The sequence below is a fragment of the Mustela erminea genome, chromosome 13 (assembly GCF_009829155.1).
Source record: "Mustela erminea isolate mMusErm1 chromosome 13, mMusErm1.Pri, whole genome shotgun sequence".
Taxonomy (NCBI): Eukaryota; Metazoa; Chordata; class Mammalia; order Carnivora; family Mustelidae; genus Mustela; species Mustela erminea.
The window spans coordinates 25,075,713-25,103,150 of NC_045626.1; the positions used below are offsets into that span (position 1 = coordinate 25,075,713).

Consider the following 27,438-nt stretch of genomic DNA (forward strand, 5'->3'; position numbering starts at 1 on the left):
CTCCCTGAGGCAGGTGTAGATGGGGCAGACGAGCACGCGGAAGGGCTCGCCCGTGCTGCTGCGCATGGTGCCGAACACCTCACACAGGAAGGTGATGAAGCCGAGCCAGCGTTCCACGTCCTGCTGCTGAAGCTCTTCCCGCACGGTGAAGTCCTTCTGTGGAGGCACAAGAGACCGAGTCAGCCTTGCCGGGGTCAGCCTGCTTCACTGTGGCGCCTGCCGTCTAAGGGCCGGCTCCAGACAACTGGTAAACCCCAGGCTTTCAGGAAGGTGGGAGGGGCGACCCTTGGCCGGTGTGTGAGGGTGGGGCACTCACATGTGGGTAGCAGGGTCACCGTGACTTTTGGCCAGAGCACCTCTTCTTCAGTTCCTAGATTGCGGGGGGGTGGTCCCTCAGCTTTGCCGCACTGGCCCTCGTGCTGAGGTGGGGGAGGGAGAGGAAGGGCCGATGACACCTTTCCCAGAGTTATTACCTCTCCCATTCAACTCCTTGTGCCTAAACCACCTCCCTTTGCTAATCCCCAGTGCATGCCCTCTGCAGGAGGGAGGGAACCAGAGCATTGCCCCGCACGTCAGCAATCAGTGACTGAGGCCCATGATGGCTCGAGCACTGGGCTAGAGACAGCTAAGGCCCCTGTCTGCAAGGGGCTTCGAGACTTTCATTCATCCTCTCTAACAGCACTATTGCCCCATTGTGTGCCAGGCACTGTATTAAGGACTAGGAAATGACACGTTCACTGATAACTGTGATACAAGAGAAGGTATCAAAGCCACTGTGGGGTCCAGGTGAAAGGACTTTGGGACCTCGGAGGCAGGCATTGTCACTATGAATGGGAAATCAAGGCCACGGAAGAGCTGGATGCTGACCCAGGAATGTGGGGCATTTCAGGTGGACAGAACAACGATGTGGGGAGGGTAACGTGGGTGTTTGGGAAATAGCGAGGTAGAACGCAGTCTGGGTCCTACACAGGTGGTGTAGATGGGGAAAAAAAATGGAGGCAGGGCTGAGAAAGAGGGTAGGGGCTAGAGTATGGATAACTGAATCCAGCCAAGGAACTGCACTCTGGGATGGTTGGCAGAGAAGGTCCTGGGTGGGTCATGAAAGGCCACGGTCACATCTATGCTCCTTACAAGGGTAATATGGCATGGATGCAGAGACAAGAAGGCAGCCCCCGCCAAAGTGCAGGCTGAATGGAACTACACTCTCTGGCGTTCGAGAGAGAAGAAGCTGTGGTAGTTTAGATTATATTCAGAAACACATTTCCTCTACCTCTAGCCTTTGGATTTGGGCATATGACTTGCTTTGGCCAACAGAATGCAGCAGAAGTGACCGGGGCTGGGGGAGCACCTGATCTAAGGCATTAAGAGGCCTTAAGAGGCCTTATGTAGCCATGCTTACTCTCCTGTGTTTCTCCTATTGGCATGAGAGACCATCTGTGGGCTGGTCTGATGGTCCCAAAGGGAAGATGAGAGACATGTGAAGCAGGGCCCCACCCTAGTCTAGACAAGATCAGGTGGCCCCTAGCCAGCCCGCGCACACATAATGTAACTATAACACAACACCGTGTGCCACGAGGATTTCTGGGGTTGTCAGTTGAGCTGCACTAGCTGCCCGATACGGGACAGGCACAAGAGACATTGCCAAGATAAAGAGTCGCCATATGATGGATTTCAGTGTTGATGGAAAAGGAAGACTCAAAGATGACAAGAAGATTCTGGGTCTGGGTGACTGTGCCACCAAGAGGAATAGGACACGGGATGGAACAGGATGTAGAACATGCCCCATGCCATCCCCACCATCCAGTACCCCTCCTCACCACGTATTTTGGCTGAGTACTCTCCTGCATGCCCGAATCTTGGAATCTCCAGAGAAGGAAGATCTTCTTAGTTAATGTCTGTCCCTTATGTAGGATGGAAGGGGTATCTAGAAACCTCAAAGGTCAGATGGGGCCTCAGCCTCCTCGGCTGGCCAATTTGGGGCTGGAAGAGAAGATCTCCAAGAGATGTCCCTCCAGTTCCTGCTTTTGGTGAGTCTGGGTCATGGCTTATACATGTCAGAGTTTCACCAGTTTAAAGTGTGTGTGTAGAAAAGGAGAGTGGTGGCAGCCCACTCCTTACACACCGGACACTGAACCAAGGACCTGAACTGTAACGTCTCGTGTAATCGTCACAGTGATCCCATGAGGCAGGTCCTACTATTGTCCCATTTTAGAGATGATGAATCTGAGGTTAGAGAAGTTACCCAGCTTGCCCATGGCTATGTGGTAATGGTAGAGCTGGGATTTGAACCCAGACCTGCCTACTCTGGAAACCAAGCTTCTTCCCTACTTCTTTTCTCATGGAAACGTAGTACCTCAGAGCCTAAGCTCTTACTCCCTTTGTATCCGAATTTTCCACTAAGCCATTTGTTCGTACTATCCCTGGAAGTCCACTCAAGCTCACAGATCTCACAGGCCCCACACCGACCCTCGGGCCTTCTGCCTCTCTATACTCACTTCCCACTGAAATGTCTCTCTGTGTACAACTGTAGTTTGCCAGTGCCCGGAGTGCTCCCACCCTGGAGTCTGAGAGAGGGCAGCGCCCCTAGAAGTGTTCCCTGGGTTTAGCCAGGAACTCCAAAAGTAGTGGGGTCTCCTTCCTAGTATAGAGCCTGGAGCAGGGAGCCCACAGGGGCTGCCCTGTCATTCTCTAGGTACCTGCGAATGAATGAATGACCTTACCCACCATCCTAAGGCCTACAAAGGGTCCTGGACTGCTGGCCTTGAAGTCATGAGTCTTTAGGTAGTTCCACCATCATTAGCCCGTGTTTATCCCACTATATCCTTACATGGTCAGAGCAGAGACAGGCATTAGCATTCTCATTGTAGAATGGGGGAAACTGAAGCACAAAGTGGTTAAAAGACTTGACCAAGGTCACTTAGGACTAGAATCTGAGTAAGAACCCAAGCTCTACCATTGCTCTCAAATCTGGGTTAAAGGTTCTCGCCCCTGGGTGACACTGGAGGCATCCAGAGGGACTTCGAAGCTATAGAGGCTTGGACTCTGCTGCACAGAGGCTTGTGTAGCTGGCTATGGGGTGGCGGGGTTGGGGGAGGCTGGACACTGGTCATGTGTGAAAGCCGTCCAGGTGATTCCAGTGTGCGGCCATGGCCGAGAACCACACCTCCAGGCTTTTATAGGTGCTGACTTGGGAGTTCAAATGGGGCCCCTCACCAGGGCCTGATTTGTCCTTTTCCCATTTCCTATAAGAATACCCAAGCAGGCATATGTAGAAGCAGAAAGCCCCACAACAACGCCGAGAAGGAAGATAACCGTTCACCAGCAGCCTCCTCCCCAGACTGGGCAGGTAACACCAAGAACACAAGTGCTATCACCAAGAAGCTCTAGTTCCCCAGAGCAGCTTGGCCTCCCACCCAGAACACCAAAGGTTAGGGGTAGATAGATAGACTGGTAGGTAGCTTGACCTTCAGCCTCTCCCCGTCTGCCCCGGCTGGTAGGCAGTCTGGGATTACTTGCAAACCCTGTCCTGTGCACCCAGACAGCTCCTAGCAGCAACTGCTCTTGCTCTGGTCCCTGCAGATTTGGGGGCCAAAGGGACCCTGTGAGCTCAGAGGTGCATTGCTCTCAGGCAAACCCCTCTTGGGCAGGGAAAGGCTTGGGGCAGTGCATATCAGTAACCAGAGTTTTAAAAAAATAATTGCATCTGATCAAAGAACTACAGCTTGACTCAATTTCCTCTTGATAATCAGTGGTGTCGAGAGAGGACTCTGTTTGGGGCTAGCAACATGCACTAAAAACCAAACACCTGCTAAATGTTGGAAATCAAACTTGGGTCGTGCACACGAAACTCCCCACGGAGAGAGGGAGACTCTACGGTGCCACAGCATGACATTGAGAAGTCCAAAGTCGACCCATACAGCTAACCCCCAAACCAAACCGAGCCTTCATCATTCAAGGGTAAGGGATGAGAAAAACAATATGCCATCTTCAGGAAAATCCTGCACAGCAGAGTAGGGTGCTGCTAGCTACCCTGAAGACCGAATGGAAATGCATAGCTTTGAAAATGATAACCATATACGAAGAAGAAATAAAATTAAAGACTCCAGTATAAAATGTGTGGGCTTTTAGGTCCATAAGAACCACAGCATGGATTCTGTGACACGTGGAGAGGCATTTGAAAGAAGGGACACTCAACTCGCTAGAAGCCCCCTCACTGAGATGAAGTGTAAGAGGCCTTTCGGGGACAACGGGTGGGAACGAGAGGTACACAGTGACACGAGAGTGTGAGCCAGAGGCAGTGAAGGACAGAATGTGCACTGCAGAAAAAGTGCCACATAAGACAGCCAGAAAGTTGAAGACAAGGATAAACAGATGAAAAAGAAGAGGAAGAGAAGACTGAGTGGACGGGCGTCTGACCCGCGAATTATAGAGGCTTTCAAAAGAATCCCAGAATACAGGACTTAAAGAGAGCAGAGGGAAACACTTTGAGTTGAAAACCAAAAGCCAAAGAAGAACACACTCTTCAGGCAGAAAGGGCTCACAGCCTCCCGGAACCCCACCATGGATACTTAGCAGGAGAATCTTCTTTTTGAATTTCAAGAAAAAGAAAAATTCTAAAAACAGCTTTGAAGGGGGTGGGAAACCCCTAGGTTTCTTACAAAGGAACAAAAATATGGTTGGCCTTGTATTTCTGTATTTGATGTTAAAATTCAGAGACACTGAGACAACATCTTCCCTTGTCTGTGGGGGAAAGAACACACACAGCTGCGAGTGAAAGCAGGAGAAACGCATCTTACATAATAAGCAAAGGTTTTTCAAAGTCCTACCTACATGCTTATCTTAAAAAAAAGTCAAACTGTCATAGCTTCCATGGAAAACAGTATGGCAGTCCTTCAAAAAATTAAAAATAGGGGCACCTGGGTGGCTCAGTGGGTTAAAGCCTCTGCCTTCGGCTCAGGTCATGATCCCAGGGTCCTAGGATCGAGCCCCTCATCGGGCTCTCTGCTCAGCGGGGAGCCTGCTTCCCTTCCTCTCTCTCTGCCTGCCTCTCTGCCTACTTGTGATCTCTGTCTGTCAGATAAATAAATAAAATCTTAAAAAAAAAATTAAAAGTAGAAGTACCCTATGATCCAACAATTCCACTTCTGGGTATATCCCCCAAAGAATTAAAAGTAGGATCTTGAAGAGCTATTTGTATATGTGTGTTCATAGCAACACTAGCCATAACAGCCCAAAGGGGGAAGCAACCCAAATGTCCCACCAACAGATGAACAAAATGTGGTAAGTGTATGCAGTGGAATATTATTCAGTCTTAAAAAGTAAGGAAATTCTGACATACGTCACAACACAGGTAAACCACGAGGACATTATGCTAATTGAAATATACTAGCCACAGAAGAACACATACCGTATGATTCTATCTACACAAGCATCTAGAGAAGTCAAAATCACAGAAACAAAAGTAGGGTGGTGGTTGCTGGTGGCCAGGGAGAGAGGGGACTGGAGGATTGTCTAATGGGCTAGAGTTTCAGTTGCATAAGATGAAAAAGTTTTGGAGGTTGGGTATATAAAATGTGACTACATTTAACACGACTGAACTATACACATATAACCAGCTGAATTAATGGTAAATCTTACTTAGGTGGTGCTTTCTTTGGTCACAATGAAAAATAATTCAAAATTTAAAAACTTTCTTAAATGCATGCCCAGCCAACAAAATTTAGATTCAGTTTGAGGAAATCATGGTATAGAAGGACCAGAAGTGAAAACGGAAACCAGTTAGACTTACAGACTTAACAAAATAAGTAATTATAGCTTTGGTTGTAAGACAGAATCAAAAGCCAAAAATAGCCCTTGAAAGAGAAGTTATTAAATCTTTAAGTGTAATTTGAATAAGAATTTTATAGTAGTAGTGATTTAATAATCTAAGATTAACTCATTGAGGACCGATACATACTAGTGGGAGAGGAACAGAAGATGGTAAAGCATACACATTTCATAATTAAGACCAGAAGGATTCAGAAGTTATTGCTTCTTTCCTAAGTATGGTAATCATAGAAGTTAAAGTATACCTTTAAAAGTATTAAAAGTAAACACTAGTAACCATTAGCAGAACTGAAAATAGGATATATAAAATAAATGTATGGGTAAAAATAATTGTGGGCAAAAAAAATTAAAGTGCTAGTAAAATCAAAGTAGTTTTCAAGATAACAACCATTAAATAAGATAAAAAGTTTACATACAAATAAAATTAACATTCATAATAGATAAAAAAAGATTATACTGTGTAGCATAGACTCAAAATACATAAAACAAAAGCTATTGAAACATAAGAAAAAAACAGGAAGAATAGCGTCTGGAAATGAAACTGCTAGTATTTGATGGCTGATTAATAAAATTTAACTACTTAGCTGATTTAAGTAATGTAATTAATAATACTAAATTGAAACTGACCTCATGTAAGCTGTGATTCACACTAAATTTCAAAGCACAGAAATCTCCAGGTTACATACTTGGGCCAAGAATTAAGAACAATTTGGGACGCCTGGGTGGCTCAGTTGGTTAAGCGGCTACCTTCGGCTCAGGTCATGATCCCAGCGTCCTGGGATCGAGTCCCACATCGGGCTCCTTGCTCTGCGGGGAGCCTGCTTCTCCAGACTCTGCCTCTGCTGCCACTCTGCCTGCCTGTGCACACGCTCTCTCATTCTCTCTCTATCTCTGGCAAATAAATAAATAAAATCTTAAAAAAAAAAGAAAAATAATTAAGAACAATTAAAAAGTAGCCAACTACTTGGATGTTTCAAAATAGTCTCCCAAAGGGAGTGACTGGGGATGCTCAGTGGTTTAAGTGTCTAACTCTTGATTTTGGCTCAGTTCATGATCTGAGTGTCTTGGATTGAGCCCCATGCTGGGCTCTGTGCTGGGTGTGGAGACTGCTTAAGATTCTCTCTCTCCCTCCGCCTCCTCCCACCTAAAAGGAAAAAAAAGTCTCCCAAAGACGGGTGGAATAAAGATATAATCAAATATATGATAATAGCTTAGGAAATACAGAATTTTAAGAACTTGTGGGATGTGGTCAAAGCTATATCAAGAGGTAAATCTATAGCCTTAACTATAAAGGGAAGCAAATACATGATCTAAACCTATGCTGTCCAGTAGTGTAGCCACTAGCCACATAGAACTACTGGGTGCTTGAAATGTGCCTATACAAACTGAGATATTCTCTAAGTGTAACAGAGATAGGAGTTTTTGAAAGCTTAATATGAAAGAATGTAAAATGTCTCCTATTTTAAAAATATCAATTACATGCTGAAATTTTGGCTATACTGGGTAAAATAATATATTATTAAATTTGAAATGATATATGCAGGGACGCCTGGGTGGCTCAGTCAGTTAAGCATCTGACTCCTGATTTTGGCTCAAGTCATGATCTTAGGCTACTGGGATTGAGACTTGTGTCAGGCTCCACGCTCACTGGGGCATTGGCTTGAAATTCTCCCCCTCTCCCCCTACCCCCTCCCACTCATGCTCTTCTCTCTCTCAAATAAATAAGTCAATCTTAAAAAAAGATTACATATGTGGATCCCATACTTCTACTGACTACTATTAATCTATACATTTGACTAAAAAAATTAGAAAGCCACCAGTAACTAAGGAAGTATATGAAAGGATATAATACAGAAAAAGCCAGAAACTAATTAATTAGAAAAGAGAGAAAAGAAATTTTGTAAAATCAAGAAATGGAAATAAAATGAGAAATATGATCAAAATATTAAAAAGAGACATATAGTAGATTAAAAAGTACAATAAAAGCTATTTACAACTCTATGCTGATGATTTTGGGAAAAAATGATAAAATAGGAAATGTTTTAAAAAATAAGTATCATCAAACTTCACTAAAAAAAAAAATCAATAAAAGGCCAGAAAAGACTAAAAATCATAAAACAAAATGAAAAGTTCTGAATTAGGAGATCTCTAAACTTAGGATTTTGATAGGTAATTTGATCTAAATTTTCAAAAAATTATATGGCTGTTCTGCTATGGAGACTGACCTAGAACAGAAAAAAGATAAATTTTTCCTTGACAGGAAATTACAAACAAGAAAGTCATCTTTCTAATCGGAGTAGATGTGAAAGGTCTAGTGAAGTTCTAGTGGAGTAGATGTGAAAGTTCTAAATGAAATGCTAGCAAAGGATCCATGATGACCAAGTAGATTTTATCCCAGAAAGGCAAAGATGATTTAGTATTACGAAATCTATGAACATACTATATTACATCAATAGGCCTGATTAGAAAATTGTGGCAACTTCCATGACCCTTGGAAGGAAGGAGACAAGTAATTTGATATGATTATACAAATGAGAAACCCAAGAGAACTCTCTAATAAAGATTAGAATTAGCATGAGCGTTTAGCCACTAATTAATTAATAACTGTATTTAGAATGCAAAATTAGTATACAAAAATCAACAGCTTTTTATTTTATTTTATTTATTTTTTTTTTTAAAGATTTTATTTATTTATTTGACAGAGAGAAATCACAAGTAGATGGAGAGGCAGGCAGAGAGAGAGAGAGGGAAGCAGGCTCTCTGCTGAGCAGGGAGCCCGATGTGGGACTCGATCCCAGGACTCTGAGATCATGACCTGAGCCGAAGGCAGCGGCTTAACCCACTGAGCCACCCAGGTGCCCAACAGCTTTTTAAATGATAGGATTCACCAGTGAGATATTTTAGTGCACCAAAGCTCATTTATTAAAGCAATAAAAACACTGACCTAACATTATTTAAGAATGTGCAAAATTTCTATGAAGAAAATCGCTAAACCAAACTGTAAGATTTTGGACAAAGTTTTCGACAAATGAAGAAATGCATAATATTCCTTAATGGGTAGACAGTATTATAAAGATGCTGATTCTCTTTGAAATAATTCACAGGTATAACTCCAGTTTGTACTCCATAATCCAGGGGGAATTTTTGGAGGGAAAGGGGGAACGGAGGCTTAAAAAAAATAATCCTAAAAGTAATCTGAAAGAGTAATGAGGCAGGGGGAGGGGGAACCTGGGTAGCTCAGCTGGTCAGGTAGGTGTCTTGGGACTCTTGAGTTCTGCACAGGTCAAGATCTCAGGGTTGTGAGACTGAGCCCCACCTTGGGCTCTGTGCTGAGTGTGGTGCCTGCTGGATTCTCTTTCTCCCTCTCTCACTGCCCCTTCCCCATCATATCTTTGAAAAACAAAAGAGTAATAGGGGGAAATAGCTAAACTCAAAACTGTAAAGAGTAGTATTATGTTTCACTTATCCTAAAGCTTTACTAATGAAAAGGGTGAGGAACCGACATCAGAGTGGACAGCTAGATCACATAGCCGAGGAACACACTCAGCATCCATGAGGACTTATCACATGGTCCCCAGAGGACCACAAATCAGCAGCAAAGGGAGCATTATTCACTGCAGGTACAGCTGTCTAAGTATTGGGGGGGGGGGAGTTTCCCTTCACACTGAACCCTAAAATGAATGCCAGATGGAATAAAGAGGTAAATGTTAAAGAAAACAAGAAGATGAACCGTAAGAATTTGATAGACAATCACATTTCTGGACGGAGGGGGGCTTTCTACATCCACACAAAAAAGAAATGCATCAAAATACTGCAAACACATTTAGGAGGCAATTAACATTCTGGGAGGAATGTCCGCAATAAATGTGACAAAGGGTAAGACTCTTAACCTATAAATAGCTTGATCAAATTTGTAATAAAAATACTAAATCCCTCATGGACAGATGGGGAGAGGCCATTAAAAGACAATTCATATATCAAAACATAAATTGCTGATAAGTGAATGAAAACAAATTAATTAAATCTCTGTAGCATTCAAATGAATGAAAATACTATTTTCTTCCTACTTACTATCTTAATATATTAAAAACCGGTAATTGTCAATCCTGGGGAGGATGGAGAGAAACAGACACTCTCATATACGTACAGTGAAAATTGGTTATATTTTTCTAAAAAAATTTTAAAATAAGTCTTCAACGTGTTTTTATTGTCTGATCTAGTAATTGCATTTTGGGATAATTACCATAAGGCAATAGTTAAATGTAACAGGAAAAATAAGCTTAACACACACAATTCAACAACCTAAGTATCCCACAATAGGGGAATGATTAGGTCAATGATAATCCTTGTACAAATTAAAAATTATATGTTTATGAGAAGTTTATAACAGCTGGGAAAAATGGCTCTATGACACTAAGTGAGAAAAGCGAAAACAAAATTGCGTTGTACTCTGCAATCTCATCCAAGATTAGAATGATTAGATCAGAATAGAATCTCATCTAAAAATCACCCCACGATTTCTTTTTTTTTAAGGAAGAAGATGAGAAATACCCAAGGTATGAACCGTCCTTGTTTCTCAGTAAATGTAAGTCTACTTTGTATGGATTTATGAATGACCTTTATTTTTTTACTTCTTGTTATCTTCTGAATGTCTCTGTTTTTCTGTGAACATGTTTTATAATCAGAAAAGCAGCTACTTGGGAAGAAATTGGTGGTTTGTGACCCTTTTCCTTGACTTTTTTTTTTTTTTTTTTTTTATGAGGACAGAGCAGTTCCCGGAGTGATCTACGGGTTAGCGTTGACTTTCACTGGAAGTGTGAGGAAATGGGTTGTGAACAGGCCCAGCTCTGAGGCCACCACAAACTAGCTGTGTGTCTCCTCTGGGCATGCAGGCTGTAGGCTGCCAGCTTTTCCTCTGGAACAACGAGCTCCTTTCTGCCATCCGAAACCAGCCATCCCCTGGGTCTCTGCTCTACCTTCAACATCAGCCTCTTGCATCCAGAACCAGCAAGGGGCCTCAGATTGGTGGCAACCATTTCAAAGTTGGGTATTTGGCTCTGGGTTCTCATCTGACCGGCAGGCTCCCTCCCTGCAACCCCTAGTGCTTTTCCCCCAACTTGAAGGCTACCATTTAAGCCCTGTTTCCTGCCTAAAACTATTTATTGACGTACTGCTATTTCCTGCACCGACCACATCAATAAACCCTGAAAGCCATTCAGTGGCTCAGGTTTCTCAAGGCATGCTGGGAAATTCTTCCCCCGCTCTGGATAACCACATGAACTCTGGCATGATAGAGTCCTGTGGTCAAGCCAAAAACAGCTGCGCCCAGGCATAGGGGGAAAACACCCCCCCCTCCTGCCAGCCACTGCTTTGGGGAGATGTTGCTCCCAGCAAGCCAGCGGAGGGAGGGGTTAAGGCACAAGGATCACACTGTATTCTGACACTTCCCGGAGTCGATGGACGGCCCCTCCGATCCCTGCAACCTCACCATCATTTCCTTCTCCTTCTTTGAAAACAAATGACCCAGGGAAATTTGCCCGTCCACACTATATCCCCAGCGACTCTGGTTTGTTTCTGGGCGGAGAGGTGGCTGCGGCTGCCATCTCCCCAGCGGGGAGGAGAAAGTGCACTTTTTATTTACTTCTGGCAGGAAGTTTCTTTTTCCTGGAGAAGTTGGGATGAGATGTGGGAGGGACAGGGGCTGAGGAGCTGGTGACAGCCCAGCAGCAGTGAGTTGGTCTCGGTCCTCCTCCGTGTCCATTGGTTGGAGGGCTAACAGGAGGATTTGATGGGATTCTTTATATTGGAAAGACAAAGATCATTTTCAAATAGGAGGTGCTCTATTTTTGTTTGGCTCAAACTTTCACTTCCTTCAGGTTTCTGCTTCAGTGTCAGCTCCTCAGGGAGGCCTCCCCCAACGACGTCTCTAAACAACTCCTCAGGGAGGCCTCCCCCAACTACTGCCTCCCAGGGGCAGAGGCAGGGGAATTCCCAAACCTAGAGCTGGTCTGGAGGGGAACCTAGAGACTTGCTAGATCAATTTTCCCTGGCCCGAGACAGAGAGTCCTGGGCGTGCCATTTTCTGTCCTTCCCTGGGACCTTCAGGCTCCACGAGACCCCTCTCAACCCCTATGAAAAGGGATTTGGGGAAGTTAAGCCACCTCGAGTTAGTTTCTGTGATTAGGACCAAAAGAACTGATCGGTGTGACAACAAGCCCATCTTCTGTGATTGAATAACGAACAGATTCCTGAGCCCCAGGCAGGAAGACGAAATGGGGCTGAGAGCCAGGGATCAGGACACATGGCTGGGCAGAGTTGGTAAGGAGAGTGGGCTGAGGCTGGGGGGGGCTTGCTTCCATCACAGTCCTGGGTCAGGAGAGGAGGAGAAGGAGGGAGGAGGGAGGAGGGGCCATCTGGTAGGCATCTGCGTCTGGGGTAATCCTCGTTGGGTAGCCCCCACACCCTGCCCTTAGCACACCCACTTGGGGCAGCATCGTGGAAGGATCACCCATGGAAGGATCATGACTAGGTCAGAGAGACCTTCTTAGCTTCGAGGAGTGGCATATGCAATGTATCTGGTGCACAGTAGGTTTTTAACCAGTGACAGAGAGACCTCTTGGTCATTGCAACCTGAGTCATTCTATCCACCAGAACTGGCCCCAGACCTGGCCACTGCCCTCTGCCCCCCATCCTTCTGGCAGGCTGTGGGTGCAGCCCCAACTAAGAGGTATGCTCACCCGGCTGCACCCACAGCTGGGCATGATGGCCACTCCGTGGCCACAGCTGCTAGTCTTGGCTCAGTCTTGTTAGGCATGGAGGTCCGGCCCTGGGGATTTTGCAAAACCTCGACTCCGGAACAGCGATAATCTGACCTCGGGCTCCCGCCGCAGTCTGCTGTGGCTTCCCATCTCATCCGGAGGGAGAAGGCGCCCCAGAGACCGGTATGTGCCTGGGGCTGCAGCCTCCACCCCACGACTGATTGTTTGTCTTGATTTCTGATGTCTGCTGGGTCCTGTACAGCTCCTTGCCTTTGGACATGTCCTTTCCCACTCCAGGCTGGACTTTTCCCTGAGTAGCCCTGACTTCCCTGGTGCATGGATCAGACATCCACCCATGTGATACCAAAGCCATCTCGAACTAGCACATGGCCTGAACTGCCTTATAGGAGGGGTGTGTGGGGGGGTGTCCAAGGACATAGCTGATTCCCAGGGGGCACAAACAACAATGCCAGAGTTGGCCCTCCCCACTCTTGCCTCTGCCTGTCTTGGTTTTGTGCATATAGACCTCTGTCTCTCCTGCCAGGGTCTCCCTTTGTAATGGCAAAAGCCAAAGATGAGGGTTGGTAGCCCCAAATCTCTATCATAATGGCTTGTGAGCCAAAGGAAGACAGAACACCCTCTCTCCTTGTGTCTAAACCACAAATCCTCGGGGCAGATTCTGATTGGCTCTGCTTGTCACATGACCTTCCCTCAGACCAATCACGTGGAAGTGGAGATGGGGTTTCCTGATTTGACAGACCCAAGTGGCCAGTTCTGTGGCTGGGTGGGTGGGGCGCTGTGACCGACCCTAGACAGAACAGCTGCCCGCTGAAAACACAGACGGGGGTCTGGGACCATCGCTGTGGCCTTCACACATGCCTGAAACACTCTAGGGCATTGTGCCAAATTCTCTGCATGTTGGTGGTGACTACAGCCCTCTGGGTCCTACCCGAAAGCATGAAGAGAGAATAACATTATTGGATGAGTTCGAATCTGTTCTAATCAGTAGAGATGAAAATCATGCCCCAAATCCCAGCCCTTCAACTATTAATAATAATAATTAAAAAAAAAATCTCTGCAGACATTGTCTGTTACTGATGGTTCATGGCACTGTGGCTGAGAGTGCCTCCTTTCTGGCACTTGGCTCCAGGTGAAAGGAACAAGCTGCGGCTGGGAACAGCCATCAGCCACTTGCAGCTGAATCTAGAACATTCTGGAGACATTTTCCAAGGCTCCCAGGGTGTAAGCACCCAGAATATTTCTGGCTTGGCAAAATCAGGTCAGGTTGGCTCAGCTCCGCTGATCTGTATGGGGGGGGGTGCGGGAAGCAGCAGCACTGGGGTGCAGTGGGGAGAAGCCGAGAAGTTGGGCTGATTCAGTGGGAATTCTGTCTCACACTTCTGCAGGCGTGAAGCCTCATTATCAGGCGAGGGGGAGCCAGCACCTGCTGTGACTGTGGCCTTGAAAAGCCCTCAGAAGAGGCTGAAAGTTTTCCTTTCAGCCTGAGCAGGCAGAGAAGGCTGCTGTTGGACAGAAAGGAATACCAGTGGATGGGCTGGAATGCCTCTGAATGGGGTGGCATAGGATTCATTTAGCCTCAGGAAGACACCCGCAGGTACTTGCCAGGTACAGGTGAGTCGGAGCCTCGCTGGAGTCTCCTGGGGCAGCCCTCAGTAACCAGACACTCAGTAGACTGCGTGGGAGGTCCCCTGGTTGCCAGGCTGACTTTGGGGTAATAGGACCACCCGACATTTACGCGTCACTTTTCTTTTCAAAGAACTTCCTACAAATGTTCCTGCCTCTTCCTCCCACAGCATTTCACACTTCTAAGGCTGGTAGGGCTGGGACCCAGGTCTCTGATTTGGCTTCTGGGGCTCCTTCTTCTCCAAAGGCGTCCTATAGACAGGACAGATGTCTGCCTCTGCCCTGCCTTTCCCCGCAGCTCCTCCCAGACGATAGGGCCCACCTGTCACTCTGCAGAGCCCAGATTCCCCTTTGCCTGGCTGCCATCTTGCCCAGAGAGTGGCTGTGGGCTCTAACGCATGTCATCCCTAGGGCCCAGGTAAGTCTTACTCATGATGCAGGGCTCTCTGTGGGGAAGGAGGGGGCATGCTGAGCTCCAGGAGTAGGTTGACTGGAAAAGAAAGGGGCACCAGTCTGGTTTGGGCAGGTCACCGTGCAATTATCAGGCCTGTCTGCACCTCTGTTTCCTTATCTGTAAAATGGGAAGAGACTATGCGACTGATACAAGGTCAGCAGGGTGATGGAGTGACAAACAGGTGTGAAACCCCAAGGAGTCGCTGAGAACCCTCCCTAACGAGGAAAGGGTTATGGTGCCCATGTTCCACAAATTTTAGGAACAAGGCACACAGGGGGACAAGTGCCCTGTCCAGAGGTTATCATGTGAGGAAAGTGGGATTGGGGGAGAGGGGCACAGAACATAGGTCTTCCAGGTTTGGAGGTTCCTAGGGTCTGCTCGCAGAGTTTCTGCCTGGACCGGGTTCTCCCTTGAAAGTTGGGTACCCTCCTCCTGCTGTCTGGGTCCCATTGCTTGGGGCTGGGCGCACAGGCCACACTCTGGATGCCGGCTGGAACTGAGGACGTGAAATATTACTTTCAATGAGCAGCCCCATTGCTTCTGAAGCCGTCTGGAAGACTGGCGATAAAAATAGATGATTACGCAGGCGTTATTAAACTATTTATAGAATTTGAGAAAACCCCTTGAAATGCTCACGAAAAGATTTGGCCTATAATGGGGATTCCAGAATGACTCAGCCTGAAGCCCAAATCCACCCTCGACTTTGAACTTTGCCACAGACGGAGTCTTCAAAAGTCACATTAACATTTATGGGGCATTATCCCTCAGGGAAGCTGGAATGGGGGTGCACACATCTTTTATCAAGCTGTATCCCGAAGTGTTTATTGGACAATAGTTAGGCAACAACTAGGGTGGGGTTCATGCAGGGGAACTGGGATGAAGGAGGACACAAGGTCCAGAAGGCCAAAATTTACATCCACGGATCCTGGCTCCTGGCCCGGTTATAAAGACCACATGGAGGTATGAATGTGGAAGTGACTGTCGTGCCTGCTCTTTTCCACAAAGATGTGGATGGAAGCTGTTTGCCTCAGGCTCTGTCTGAACGTGCCCTCAATTACAACATGCCTTTCCACCTGGACTGGATGTCTGCTCTGTGCCCAGCAAAGCAGGGCTTGGGGTATCCCTGAAGGAAACACCCAGGCTCTTCTAGATGAGCCACGAGCTCCAGACTGCAGACCAGATGGGGCCCTTATGCTCTTCCAAGGAGGCTTTGGCCACCTGTGGGGGTGGATGCCTGGCGGCTGGGGGGTGGGCAGACTTGGAGAGCCTCAGTGCCTGGCCCAGACCCTCTACTGAATCTGTTTCACATGGTTGAGGACAGGCCTGAAGTCCAGCTTGGAAAAAATAACACTGTTGCTAAAAATGTCTGAAAAACACTGGTGTGTCAAAGGTACACATAAGGGGCCCAAAAGCCAGAGAGGCTTGGGTGATTGGACTCCCACCTAGCTCTTGGACCTGGGCAAGCCCCAAGACCCCTCGTGGCCTCACATCCCCATGTGGGAAAAGGGGAGAGGGCTAGACAGCATGCGAGTGAAAAATTCCTGGCCCGAGTAGATACTTGGTAGAAGCTTCTCCTCTTTCTGCTTCCTTGGCCTTCCCAAGTTGGGCCCCAAGAACGTCCATGCTAGGTGTGATGGGATAGCCCATCTGACCTCCTGCTCCTTGGCCTGTATATGATGGGAGTTGGAATCGGGTGTGGGCGATGGCTTCTGCGCAGGGAGAGAACAGTGTGTGGTACTGACATAAGGTTACTGAGCCAGAGGAGGGCCAGGGGTGTGGAGCACTCCACCGGGAGCAGACATACTGGCTAGCACGAGTCTCATGAAAGGTTTTATTTCCTTGGCTATCCTGAAAGCCTCTTGGTGTCTTCCTCCTCTTTTCTGCCTCCTTCACATATCTGGCAGAGAGTAGAGCTGGGTATAAAATAGCAGTTTGGAGACTCTTGATGACTTAATTTGAGAGGAAGCCTTCAGGATATTTCTGCTGAAGGCTGTGTTAACTGTGAAATACTGGAAGAGTTGGGGAAGAAAATCCTTTTTGTCTCCACACATACTTTTCTCTCCAGGACTGAGGACACTCAGACCCTTGAAAAGCCAGCTTCAGTTGTTGGCCCTCTTGTCTTCTCCTCCCAGAGGCCTCCAGCCTTCTCTAAGTAGAACCTCTAGTCCGGTCCCTGCCCCATCGCTGTATCATTGGCTCTTCTTCATAGCACACAACACAATTTGGAGACAGACACTTGCTGGTTCATGTGCCCGGTGACTGCCTCTCCCAAATGGGCCTCAAACATCACTAGGGCAGGGGAATCCTGTCTGTTTTATTCCCCAATAGACATCCAGAGACCGGCACATAGTAGGCTCTTGGCACATATTTGCAGAGTACGTGAGCGAATGAATGGAGGTCTCCGAGGCAGTGAGGGCCAGGGAGGGGGTACTGTCGAGGCACAGTGGGAGGCCATCTTCTGGCTGCTCTGCCACTGCCTAGCTCCCCTGCTAGATCTGAGTGTGGCTTTGGTAAGAGGTCGGAGAGGGCATGAATATAAGATGATTCTAGAATGGGTTATAAAGGGAAGTTTCCTAGGAAAAAAGGTAGATGCCAAGATGGGAAGCTCCTTCTGTCCTTATTCAGGTGTCTGCTCATATGAAGGTGGATGGAAGCAAGGGTTGATTCCTTATCAAAATGGGGTCCAACAGGAGCCAAGAGAGAAGAGGGAGCTCTGGAACTGGAAAAGGGTGTGCTAGCTTTCCTAAGAAGTCATCCAACAGAAAGCCCAGAAGACCCGCTGCTCTGGGGCTATGTGACCTTGGGCAAGTTAATCGCCTACCTCGGTTTGGTTACCCACAAAATGGGGCTGATTATACTTGTCCCATGAGGCCCGTGCATGGTGGCGAAGACTGAATGAGGGAGGAAATGGGTAGAAAAGCACTGGGAGAACAGAAAGTACTCTACAAAACAAGGTGGTTGGCCTTGATGGATAGGGCCCACACCTTGCTCCCCAGCACCTCAGCATCCAGCTGGGTCCTGGACTTGCACAAGGTAGGGGGCTCAACAGACACATGCTGAACTGACCCACGTGTCCCAAGCTTGCCAGTTGGCACCCGTCACTTTCCCCACCCATGGTCTTACTGACCAGAGGCCTCCTGTCAAGCTATACACTGGGTGGTGGGAGGAGGCTCCGTCTGCTAGAGCAGGCTTGCCTAATCTTGGTATTCTAGACATTTGGGGCTGGATTATTCCTTTCTGTGGGTCACTGTCCTGTGCTTGGTAGGCCTCTACCCACTCAGTGCCAGTCAAAGCTCCCCACGCTCACCCTGAGTTATGAAAATTAAAAAAAAAAATCTTCAGACATTTTCAAATATATGCTGGGGGAAAAAATCACTCCCTTTGCCCCCACTGAGGGCCACTGCTTCAGGGGAACCCCTACACACTCCTGTACCCCATGGGGCAACCTTTTAAGACACAGCAAGACTCAGAGGCACTGGGATGACACTGGGGAACAAGAGGGACTCTACCAAGCCTATGAGGGCCGACTCCCCAAACCGTCTTTAGAAACCTCCTGGGGACGGCCCTGTCACATACCCGTGTGCCAAACAGCCCTCTCGCTGGACTCAGCCTGGAGTTCCTGCTGGCTAGCGCGCACCCAGCATCAGTGTCCACAACCCCCTCTCCCCTGGGTCCAGGGGCCGTCTTCCCTCTTGTGGATGACAGACACAGAATTATGATTTTAAAGAAAGTGTGAGCCCTCATGGGTGACGGCCCTTCAAAGCCCACTGGGGTACAGCTAAAGCTTGGGTTGGAACTGACAGCTCTGTGCTTTGGCTGGGATGTCGGCCCTGTGAGCAAATTACCTTTCATCAGCCTGGCTGTATTTTTAAACGCGAACAGCTTAGCACGCTTAGCACTGCTTATTTGTGGGGGGGAGGGCCCGGACAGCAGATAGCGCAACCTCATTCAGCAGATGACACTGACAAAACGCCACCCACGCCAGTGTCCCCAGATAAAAATAACGCCAGCTCGCTCACAGGTCTGTGGGAAGAAAGGGCAGGAAGCCGGAGGTACCAATCATGTCTGGCACCTCCCCACCCCCTGCCGGACCCTGGTGGCACCGGCTCTGCTGCAGACGGAGGAAGTGTTCCCCGGGTGACAAGTGATGTTCTGACTTAGTGAGAGGAACCGAAAGACTGGGAGTGGTCTCCCTTCCCATACCGTCAGCTCTGCCCACCACGGAAGGCTCTGTTTCCTCGGCCAGCATCCAAGGGGAGTCCAGAGAGCACTCTGTGAGCTGGGTGCTCTTGCTGAGCCCCATCTGGAGAACAGCATCATAGGATGAACCCTACTGCCTCTCACAGACACTGTGAGGTCCACATGCCCCATTCCTGTTCCTCGGGGGAGAGGCCGGCTGCAGGCCTAGAAGCGTGGGCCTCAGTGGAATTATCCTAGAGGCTCCCTCTGCCCTAGGCCACCCCACCCGCCATCGTGCCCAGGGCCTGAAGTTACCCCATTAGCATCCCACCTTTAGGGTAAGGCACTGTTTCTCCAGAAACTCCCCAGTCAAACCACAGGTAACACCTCAACTACAGATTACATTGGCACAGTTCCACTGATCAGAAACTTCCCCTTTATAAGAAAAACCGGACTTGACAAAAGTGGTTGGTTGGTTGTTTTTTTGTTTTTTTTTGTTTTTTTTAAGTAGGCTCCATGCCCAGGGTGGATCCCAATGCAGGGCCTGAACTCAAGACCCCGAGATCGAGGCCTGAGCTGAAACCAAGAATTGGATGCTCAACCGACTGAGCCCCCCAGGCGCCCCAGAGATAGGTGGGGTTTAAAGAGAGGAAAATTAGGGATAGTTTAGATACTTCTCATGGGGTAGTACTATGGGAAATCATCTATAGGGTGACTGATCCCAGGAGGCCTGGGAGTCCACGAGGGACTTTGACAAGGATACTGGCCGGGGATCTGGGCAGGGAAGGCTGCTGTTGCGGTCTGCTGACATGGCCTGCACCTCTGGGCTGGGCACCTGATTCCAGGTGTCAGAGAAGAAGCCCGAGCAGTGTGAAGGGCGGCCCTAAGGACACTGCAGGTCTCTGTCTCCTGTAGGGAGATGGGGGACCCATTCCCCCATTCCCACTTCAAAAGTCCCTCACATCAGCAACCTAAGAGAATGAACGGTAGGAGGGTGCTTACAAACATGCCAGAAGCCACAAGTACATGAAAGCGGCAAGCCTGTTCCAAGTCCTTCTCCTTGAGTCAGCCTTGGGGGGCTGTGGGTGCAGGTGTTCAAGTGTGGGGGGCAGGCATGTGGGGGCATCTACTGAAGTTGAGATGGTCTCTTCCTTTTTACAATGCTCACGTTGATGAGCTGCTTTCTGCTCTAACCACCTCCAGCTACTCCCCTTTTCCTGTGTAGAGACCCCAAAAACTTAAAAAAAAAAAAAAGCAAAAAAACCCCAGAATATGAGACATGTTTGCCATATTAAAACTGGTCTCTCAGGGAGGGGGTGTTCCCACCTCTACCCTAAGTACACAGTTCCACTGACTGCTGGTGCCCGAAAGATGGCACCTAGCAAAGCACTGTGGGTGACCAGCAGCTCGGCCTTCCCGAGGCATGGATGGCGAGGACTCCATCTTTCCGGGGAGGAAAATCTCATTTTCTGTAAACATCATACTCTTTCATGAAGAGATAGGGTTTCTCTTGAGGGTCTGAAATTCTTCCCCACACAGAATTCTGAATTATTAAGCGAATACAAAATAAGGGCATTATACACCCCATGCTGAACCCCATGTTGGGGACTCAGAGGAAGGAGGTCTGGTCCCATCTTCCCAGTGAGTAAGGTCCGGGGGAAAGTAGGACCCACGTATCTGAAAGAGTCCAGAGATTAGAGGGACCTCTTTATATGTCATTTAAAAAACTTAAATACATAAAGCTAAGATGCAACGCCCCCCACCCACCCAAGCACCTTTGTTAGACAGAAGAATGCACTGTAGGCTTTCTTGAACTTGGGGACCCCTTTAAAACACTCCTGGCCAGATAAGAAGGTGACGCACAGGCTCATTTCTTGACACTGCCAGTTACCGTAACCCCAGGCAGCGGTCTCTATGGGAACTGATGGCCTTGGAGAAGTGGGGAGAGGTTGGGGAGAGACGCTAAGACCCACCAACAGGTCACAGGGGATGCTCGAGGGACATGGGGGTGCTGGGGACAGCGGTTACCCGGGCTGTGAGGACCACATCCCTGCTCGGATGGGCCTCCCCCAAGGCGGGGAACTAAGTCACGGCTGGACACACCATCCTTCAAAGAGAAGGTCGTCTTCACAGCCTGAGGATCAAAATAGCTCGCCAGACTAACGCTCCCTTCTTCCAAAAACCTGGGTAGTTCCTGACATGAAAGGCACACCAGATAAAGCCAACACAGGAAGCGAAGACAAAACTGACCGCTTGTGATTTCTGTGCTTTGTCGTGGAGCCCCCAGGGAACCCCAGCCCGCTCATTTGGAGTCTACGACACTATCCATCCGCACGCCGCCCATCCGTTCATCCGTCTGCGGGTACCATCACTCCCTCCCTTCCGCCCTCCTTCCCTCCCAGACGTTCCTGGGCTTCCTCTGTCACACAGGGGCTCCGCTGCAGCATACACAAGGGGCCCGAGGGAAGGAATGTCCTGAGCCACACTCTGAGATTTGCTGAACAATCAGGAAAACCCAGAGAGTTCGGCAAACTCCGAGTGTGACAGGCATCTCCAGAGGGCATCTTGCTCCCACTGCACCTGCTTTCAGCCATCCAGGTGGTTTGTAAAGCTGTCCTATTTTTTAAAGCTATTCTGGGAGGAATGTCCCCAAACTTCCCGTTGCTTTCCAAGCTTTCTCTCTGCTCACCACCCACGCAGTTGGCTACTGAAAAGGTCAACCCCCTCGCTCAGCTGGAGCGCCCACCTCTGGGACCAACCAGCCAAAGCCTCCCCCCTTTGGCCTAAGGCCCTCCTCCAACTTGTTAGGGGGCTGTGGGGGGAGCCTGGGTTGCTGGGGGAGCTACGCTGAGGGACTAAGGTTGTTGAGTCTCAGGCAGCCCATAGACTTTGGCTCGCCCGCTCACCCCATCTTTCCATCATTGCTGGGCTGGAATGGCAGCTGACTCCTTCCCTGACATGACTTCAGACTGTTCGAGAGCTCACACTCGCTTTCAGCTTTGGGCCTCGCTGGGAAGAATGAGTCTGTTGAAGGAGCAGCAAAAAATGCAAGAGATATTGCGTGTGTATCTCTAGGAGGAAGGGGTGGGGCACAGGAACTGACCTGGGGTACGTGCTTAGCACACCCCTGCTGAAAGCCATCCTTGGGGTAGTCAGCAGGCCCAAAGGATCCCTAGGTGGTATAGGTGACCTCTCTCCATCTGGTGATGGCGATGGCATTTTCCATAGAGCAGGAGGGAAGGTCACAGGGGTAGAGTGGGAGCTGCAACTCGGGTGTTCTCAATTGCTGGTATTGTGTGGGCATGGGTGCCTGGGAGACCCTCCAGGGCTTCTTATTTGCGAGGCTGGGCTAAGCAGCACGGTCCCTGTGGTCTGGGCACCGGCTGTCTGGGAGTCCGGCTGTCCCCAAAAGCCCTTCCCTATATTCCTGGAGAAGTGACTGGAAGTGACTGGACCTGATGGCGCTCTCCTCGAATAAACCTGGGGCGGGCTGACATTGTGAACTGCATTATTCCACGTTGGGTGTTTCTGCTGTGACCTCTGGGAGGAAATTTTAGGGGAAAGAAGATAAATGAAGATTAATAATTAGCCATGCTAATTATTACAACGAAAAGGGGGGGGCGGCGCGAGGCGGGCAGCCTGCTAGAGTATGTGGCCATGCACCGGCCCGTCCTCCTCCAAGGGATTCTGTTTACTCGGAGATCGTCATGGAGGCAGGAAACATTTTGTCAGAAATACCCAGCACAAAATATAGTGGGCGCTAAATACTTAATAGCATTGGCACCACCTACAGAAGCCAGAGTTGCAAAGGGCTGTGGGGAAAAGGTCTGAGTTATATAAAGCCACACGGAGCAAAGATAGCCCTAGGCGCCCATCCCAGCCTCTCCGTCAATTTTCCAGAAGCTGAAATGTAAGCTTCACCAAGGAATGAAATGATAAAATGACACATTTTCCCATGAAATGTCGAGAGGTTTAGCAGTGATGGGGCTGCAGCCAGGTTCCCGGCCCCCGGTTCCCTACCGCAGAGGGACTCCTCACTTACAGCACGAGCTGCTTCCTGGGCGCCCTGTCCCGAGCCAGCCTGGGAGAGGAGCCAGAAGGTGGGTGGGTGCGTGTGCAGGGGCTGTAGACTGTCCCCTTCACTCTGCCTGTGATGACACGCAGGTGACCAGCGCACCCGTCCCTGGCCACCCACGCATGACTCTGGACAAACGCAAACCCAGGTTCCGCTCTAAAGCGAGGGGACTTTTTTCTCATCTACCCTCATTCCCTTGAGATGTCATTCAGTCTGGTGGTTTTAAGTGCCACCTCATGGCTTGTCCTACCCTCCCCACTTACTCCTGCCATCGTCTTTCTGTCTCAGGGAGTAGGAGACCCTCTTCCAGTTGTCCAGGCTCCAAGCCTCGGATCACCCTTGACTCGAACGTTCCCCCTTGCCCCTGTAGCCCATCCTTCAGCAAATCCCGTTAGCTCTTCCTTCAGTGGATCCCGACTCTGCTCTGACCAATTTCCTAACACCCTACACTTAGACTCTCCTTGAAGCCTTCAGGCTGGTCTCCCTGAGTCTACCCCACCCCTTCTGACTACTCTCAACCCAGCAGCCCAGATGATCCTGCTAAAACCTAAGTCAGATCTTGTCTTCCCTGCTCAAAACCGTCCAAGACATCCCATCCTGCTCAGAGTTGACATGCACGCTCATGACAGCCCACAGATCTCTGTACAAGGCAAGCTCTGACTTGCTGTCCTCTGACTTGCTCTCCACCTCTGGCCTCCTTGTAGTGCCTCCATGGGGAAGGTGCCTTCCCACCTCAGGGCCTTTGCACTGCTGTTTCCCTATGCTACATGGTTTACTCCTTCATGTCTGTCCAAAGGTCATCTTGGTAAGCCCTTTTTCTTTCTTTCTTTTTTTTTTTTTTAATATTTTATTTATTTATTTGACAGAGAGAGATCACAGGAAGGTAGAGAGGCTGGCAGAGAGAGAGAGAGAGAGAGAGAGAGAGGGAAGCAGGCTCCCTGCTGAGCAGAGAGCCCGACGTGGGACTCGATCCCCGGACCCTGAGATCATGACCTGAGCCGAAGGCAGTGGCTTAACCCACTGAGCCACCCAGGTGCCCCGGTAAGCGCTTTTTCTAATAGCTCTATTTAAAACTGCACCCCCGACGTACCCTGCTTCATCTTTCTCCTCAGTCTTACCATAATTGTTGACTGATCTATTGTCTTGATGTTCACTGTCCCCTTCCTCACGAGAACCTAAGTTCCATGACAGGAAGCAGTTAGTCTGTTTCATTCACTGCTGAATCCCACCAGAGCCCAGAGCCCAGGGCCCAGCACGGCACCCAACACACAACAGACCCTTAACAAACGTTTGTGGAATGTTGAATGGATGAAGTCTTCTAAATTTTTGTTAGAGAGATAAGCGAAGGACACCAGCTAGCAACAGCCAAGTGCCCACTAAAGGCACAGGCAGACCACACAGCAGCTTGGGGAACTGGAGAAGTTTCCAGGGAGAGGGGATTCCAGGAAATCAGGGAAAATGGGTGGGATGCAAATAGAATCATCTGGACCCAGGGAAGCCCCTCAGGAGAGAGGCTCCAAAGAAGAGAAAGGTACAATGGAAAAGCCACAGGTCAGTCAGCACCGGACTGCGGGGAGGCCGGGGGGTTGCTGCGTGTCCTCGAGTGAGCTGGACGCTTCACATGAAGATGAGGAGCCCCCCGGGACTGGACCAGGCATGGGGCGGGTTTCCACCCAGCATCGTGGGGCAGGGGGTGGTGTGGGGTAGTCCGGGAGCCTGACTTGGCGACATGTCCACTCTCCTCTCCTCTCCTGATCTTTAGGGCCCCTGCCAGCCTGTCTAGAACCTGCCATTCATCTATGGAAGGAAGAACATGAAAACAGAACAAAATGGAAAATTAAAACCATGAACACAGTTTGAAAGAGCTCTGGGCTGAGGAGACCTAGACCCTGCTCTGCCTCTATCTTACTGGAGGGCCCTGGGGCAAATCCTGGTCTCTCCTGCCTCAGTTTCCCTACCAGTCCAGAGTATGGCTTTCACAGCTGACAGGCCAACACGGCAGACCTGCGGAGTTACCCATGGACAGATGTCCGTGCTCCCGCCCGGCTTGAGTCATTGTGCGGAGTTCGTACAGAATTCCTCTTCCTCCCCTAGATCTGCTCATAGCCTCAAAGACAGAGTCGTGACATTCCTAGGAGGTCGTTTCCGTGACATTCCTAGGAGGTCGTTTCCAGGAGCCAAGGCTCTCCTGGGTGGATGGCGCGTGTGGGCAGACAGGTATGGGGCCGAAGAGACTCAGAGATTGGGGGAAGCTGGCTGGAGGTGAACCCAAGGCCTTCCGCAAGGAGAAGGTATATTTGGGAACACCAGGAAGTGAGCCAGTTCACAGAAGCCACAAAGGAGGACGTGTTCCCCCACACAGACTGCGATGTGCCTCTCTGATTTCCAGGCTGGCGACTGGAGGTGGCCTTGGCTCCAGGCGGGTGGGGTCTGAAGTAGGAACTTCAGAGCGGGAGTTGGCCGCATTCCTCTGAAATCCCCGGCCTCTGAGAACGAAAGCCGAGAGCTGCCGGTCACGTCCTCCCCTCACACGTCTCTCCTCCGTGAGAGACCTGGCCCCGGCCCCTGGCGGCCAAGGCGGCCCCTCCAGCTCCCGGCACTTTCTCAGTCTTTCAGGAAACGGCTCCAGCCCTGGTGGATGTGTATCCGGGGGCCGAGCGTGGGGGTGGGGGGTGGGGGGGTGGCTGAGCTGGGCCTGGGCCAAAGGGCTCTGCGGGGTGTCCTGCTGAACTTGGCAGCCTACCCCTGGGTGACTCAAGCCTGCTGGGCGTCCCCTACCCACGATGCCCGCCTCGAACTCAGGGCTCCAGAAACAGCCTTCTCCAACGGCCCCAAGGACACCTTTGCAATTCCTTGTCCTCGGATCTTCCTTCATACTCCCTATTTGCTTCCAACTTCCTCTTCCCTGAACCTTTGGCCCAGTAACCCCGGGCAAGTTGCTTCCCCAGTCTGGCTGTGGGAAATGGCGGGGCTGCACTCACAGGCCTCGGGTTCTGGGCTCTGGCACTTCATCCTTCGGGAAGGGGGACTATCCTTCAAGTCTCATTTCTTCTGCAGGACCCTGAGAACCTTGAGGCAGAACTGTCCCCATTCTATCTCTGTTCCCACCCCAGCATCTCAGTGCCCATATAGGAGGCTCTCACATCCAAGCACTCTGAACCATGGCCCTGCATGCCTGTGGGTCTCTCACTACCATATAGTGGTTCATATAGGAGAACTACATCTGGTTCTGCTTTTTCATGGCCTGGTCTGCTGCCAAACCATTGATGACATTCTCGCCCTCTCAATCTTCCGGGCATAATTAGTGTCCCAGGCACGTGGCCCTCACTGGATTTGGCCATGCGTATATAGGTCTTTTCTACACTAGCTTAGGAGCTCCAAATCAATCGGTGGAATGTACCTGATTAGGAGAGTGCCACGTTTAATCTTTATAATAGCCCCATGGCAGTGGCTCTGTGATTATCCCCATTTTAAAGAGAACCTGGGCCACACAGTGGTTGCAAGTACCCTGCTCAAGGTCATGAACGTGCACCTGGCAAAGCTGACAGCAGAAGCGCTGGGATCAGGCTCTCACATCCAAGCACTCTGAACCATGGCCCCGCATGCCTGTGGGTCTCTCACTACGGTTCATCTTCCCAGCAAAGCCTCAAGCAAAAACCAGCCCTTGATTTACACTTCCGACTTTTTCTTTCCTTCTTTCTTCCTTTCTTTCTTTCTTTTTTTTTTTTTAAGAGATTTTATTTATTTATTTGACACAGAGAGAGAGATCGCAAGTAGGCAGAGAAGCAGGCAGAGAGAGAAGGGGAAGCAGGCTCCTTGCTGAGCAGAGAGCCCTGATGTGGGGCTCGATCCTGGGATCATGACCTGAGCCCAAGGCAGAGGCTTAACTCACTGAGTCATGCAGGCGTCCCCTGACTTTTTCTTTTTAAAGACCCCTTTGGATAGTCTAGATCCTTTGTGATTCCAGATACATTTCAAAAGCAGCTTGCCAGTTTCCACCAAAAAGACTGCTGGGATTTTGACTGGGATGGTGTTGAATCTGGAGACCAATTTGGGAAGAATGGACATTTTAATATTGAGCCTCCTGATCCAGGAGCATGGGACATCCCTGATTGGACTTGACTGCAGCTCCCCAGAGCTGCACAGAGGACCCGAGCCAGGGCATCAGGGCACAGAGGATGGCTCAGATCAAATCACAAACTCCTCTCACGGTTTTCCCAAGCAGAGTCCAGTCAAATCACTATATCACGAGCATGTACAGAGGACCAGCATTATCCTAAGCCCCTCATATGCATAATCTCTTTTACTCTCCCAGGAACCCCATGGGCTATTATTATCATCCCCACTTTACTGGCAAGGAAACTGAGGCAGAAACACCTCCAAGACCACATGACTACTGCACAAGAGTTGGAATTTGAACCCAGGCTTGTTGGATTCCCTCCTCTGGGCCGTTGCCTGCCATGTCACAGGAAAAGTAAAACTCAGCTACTCTATCCTCAAAC

General features: G+C 49.2%; 1 protein-coding gene and 1 long non-coding RNA gene across 6 annotated transcripts in view; one reads left to right on the plus strand and one right to left on the minus strand.

Annotated features, from left to right (window-relative positions):
* Positions 1-27,438, minus strand: part of CTIF (cap binding complex dependent translation initiation factor) — a 281,960-nt gene that overhangs the window by 36,166 nt on the left and 218,356 nt on the right. For all 5 annotated transcript variants that reach the window (XM_032311400.1, XM_032311401.1, XM_032311399.1 and 2 more), the window contains one exon: positions 1-156. In XM_032311400.1, the coding sequence (XP_032167291.1) occupies positions 1-156 (156 nt within the window). The remainder of the gene's footprint in view (positions 157-27,438) is intronic.
* Positions 63-26,752, plus strand: LOC116572388. Its single transcript, XR_004278285.1, has 3 exons — positions 63-158; positions 22,579-22,588; positions 26,739-26,752. It is a non-coding gene; the product is annotated as an uncharacterized LOC116572388 (long non-coding RNA).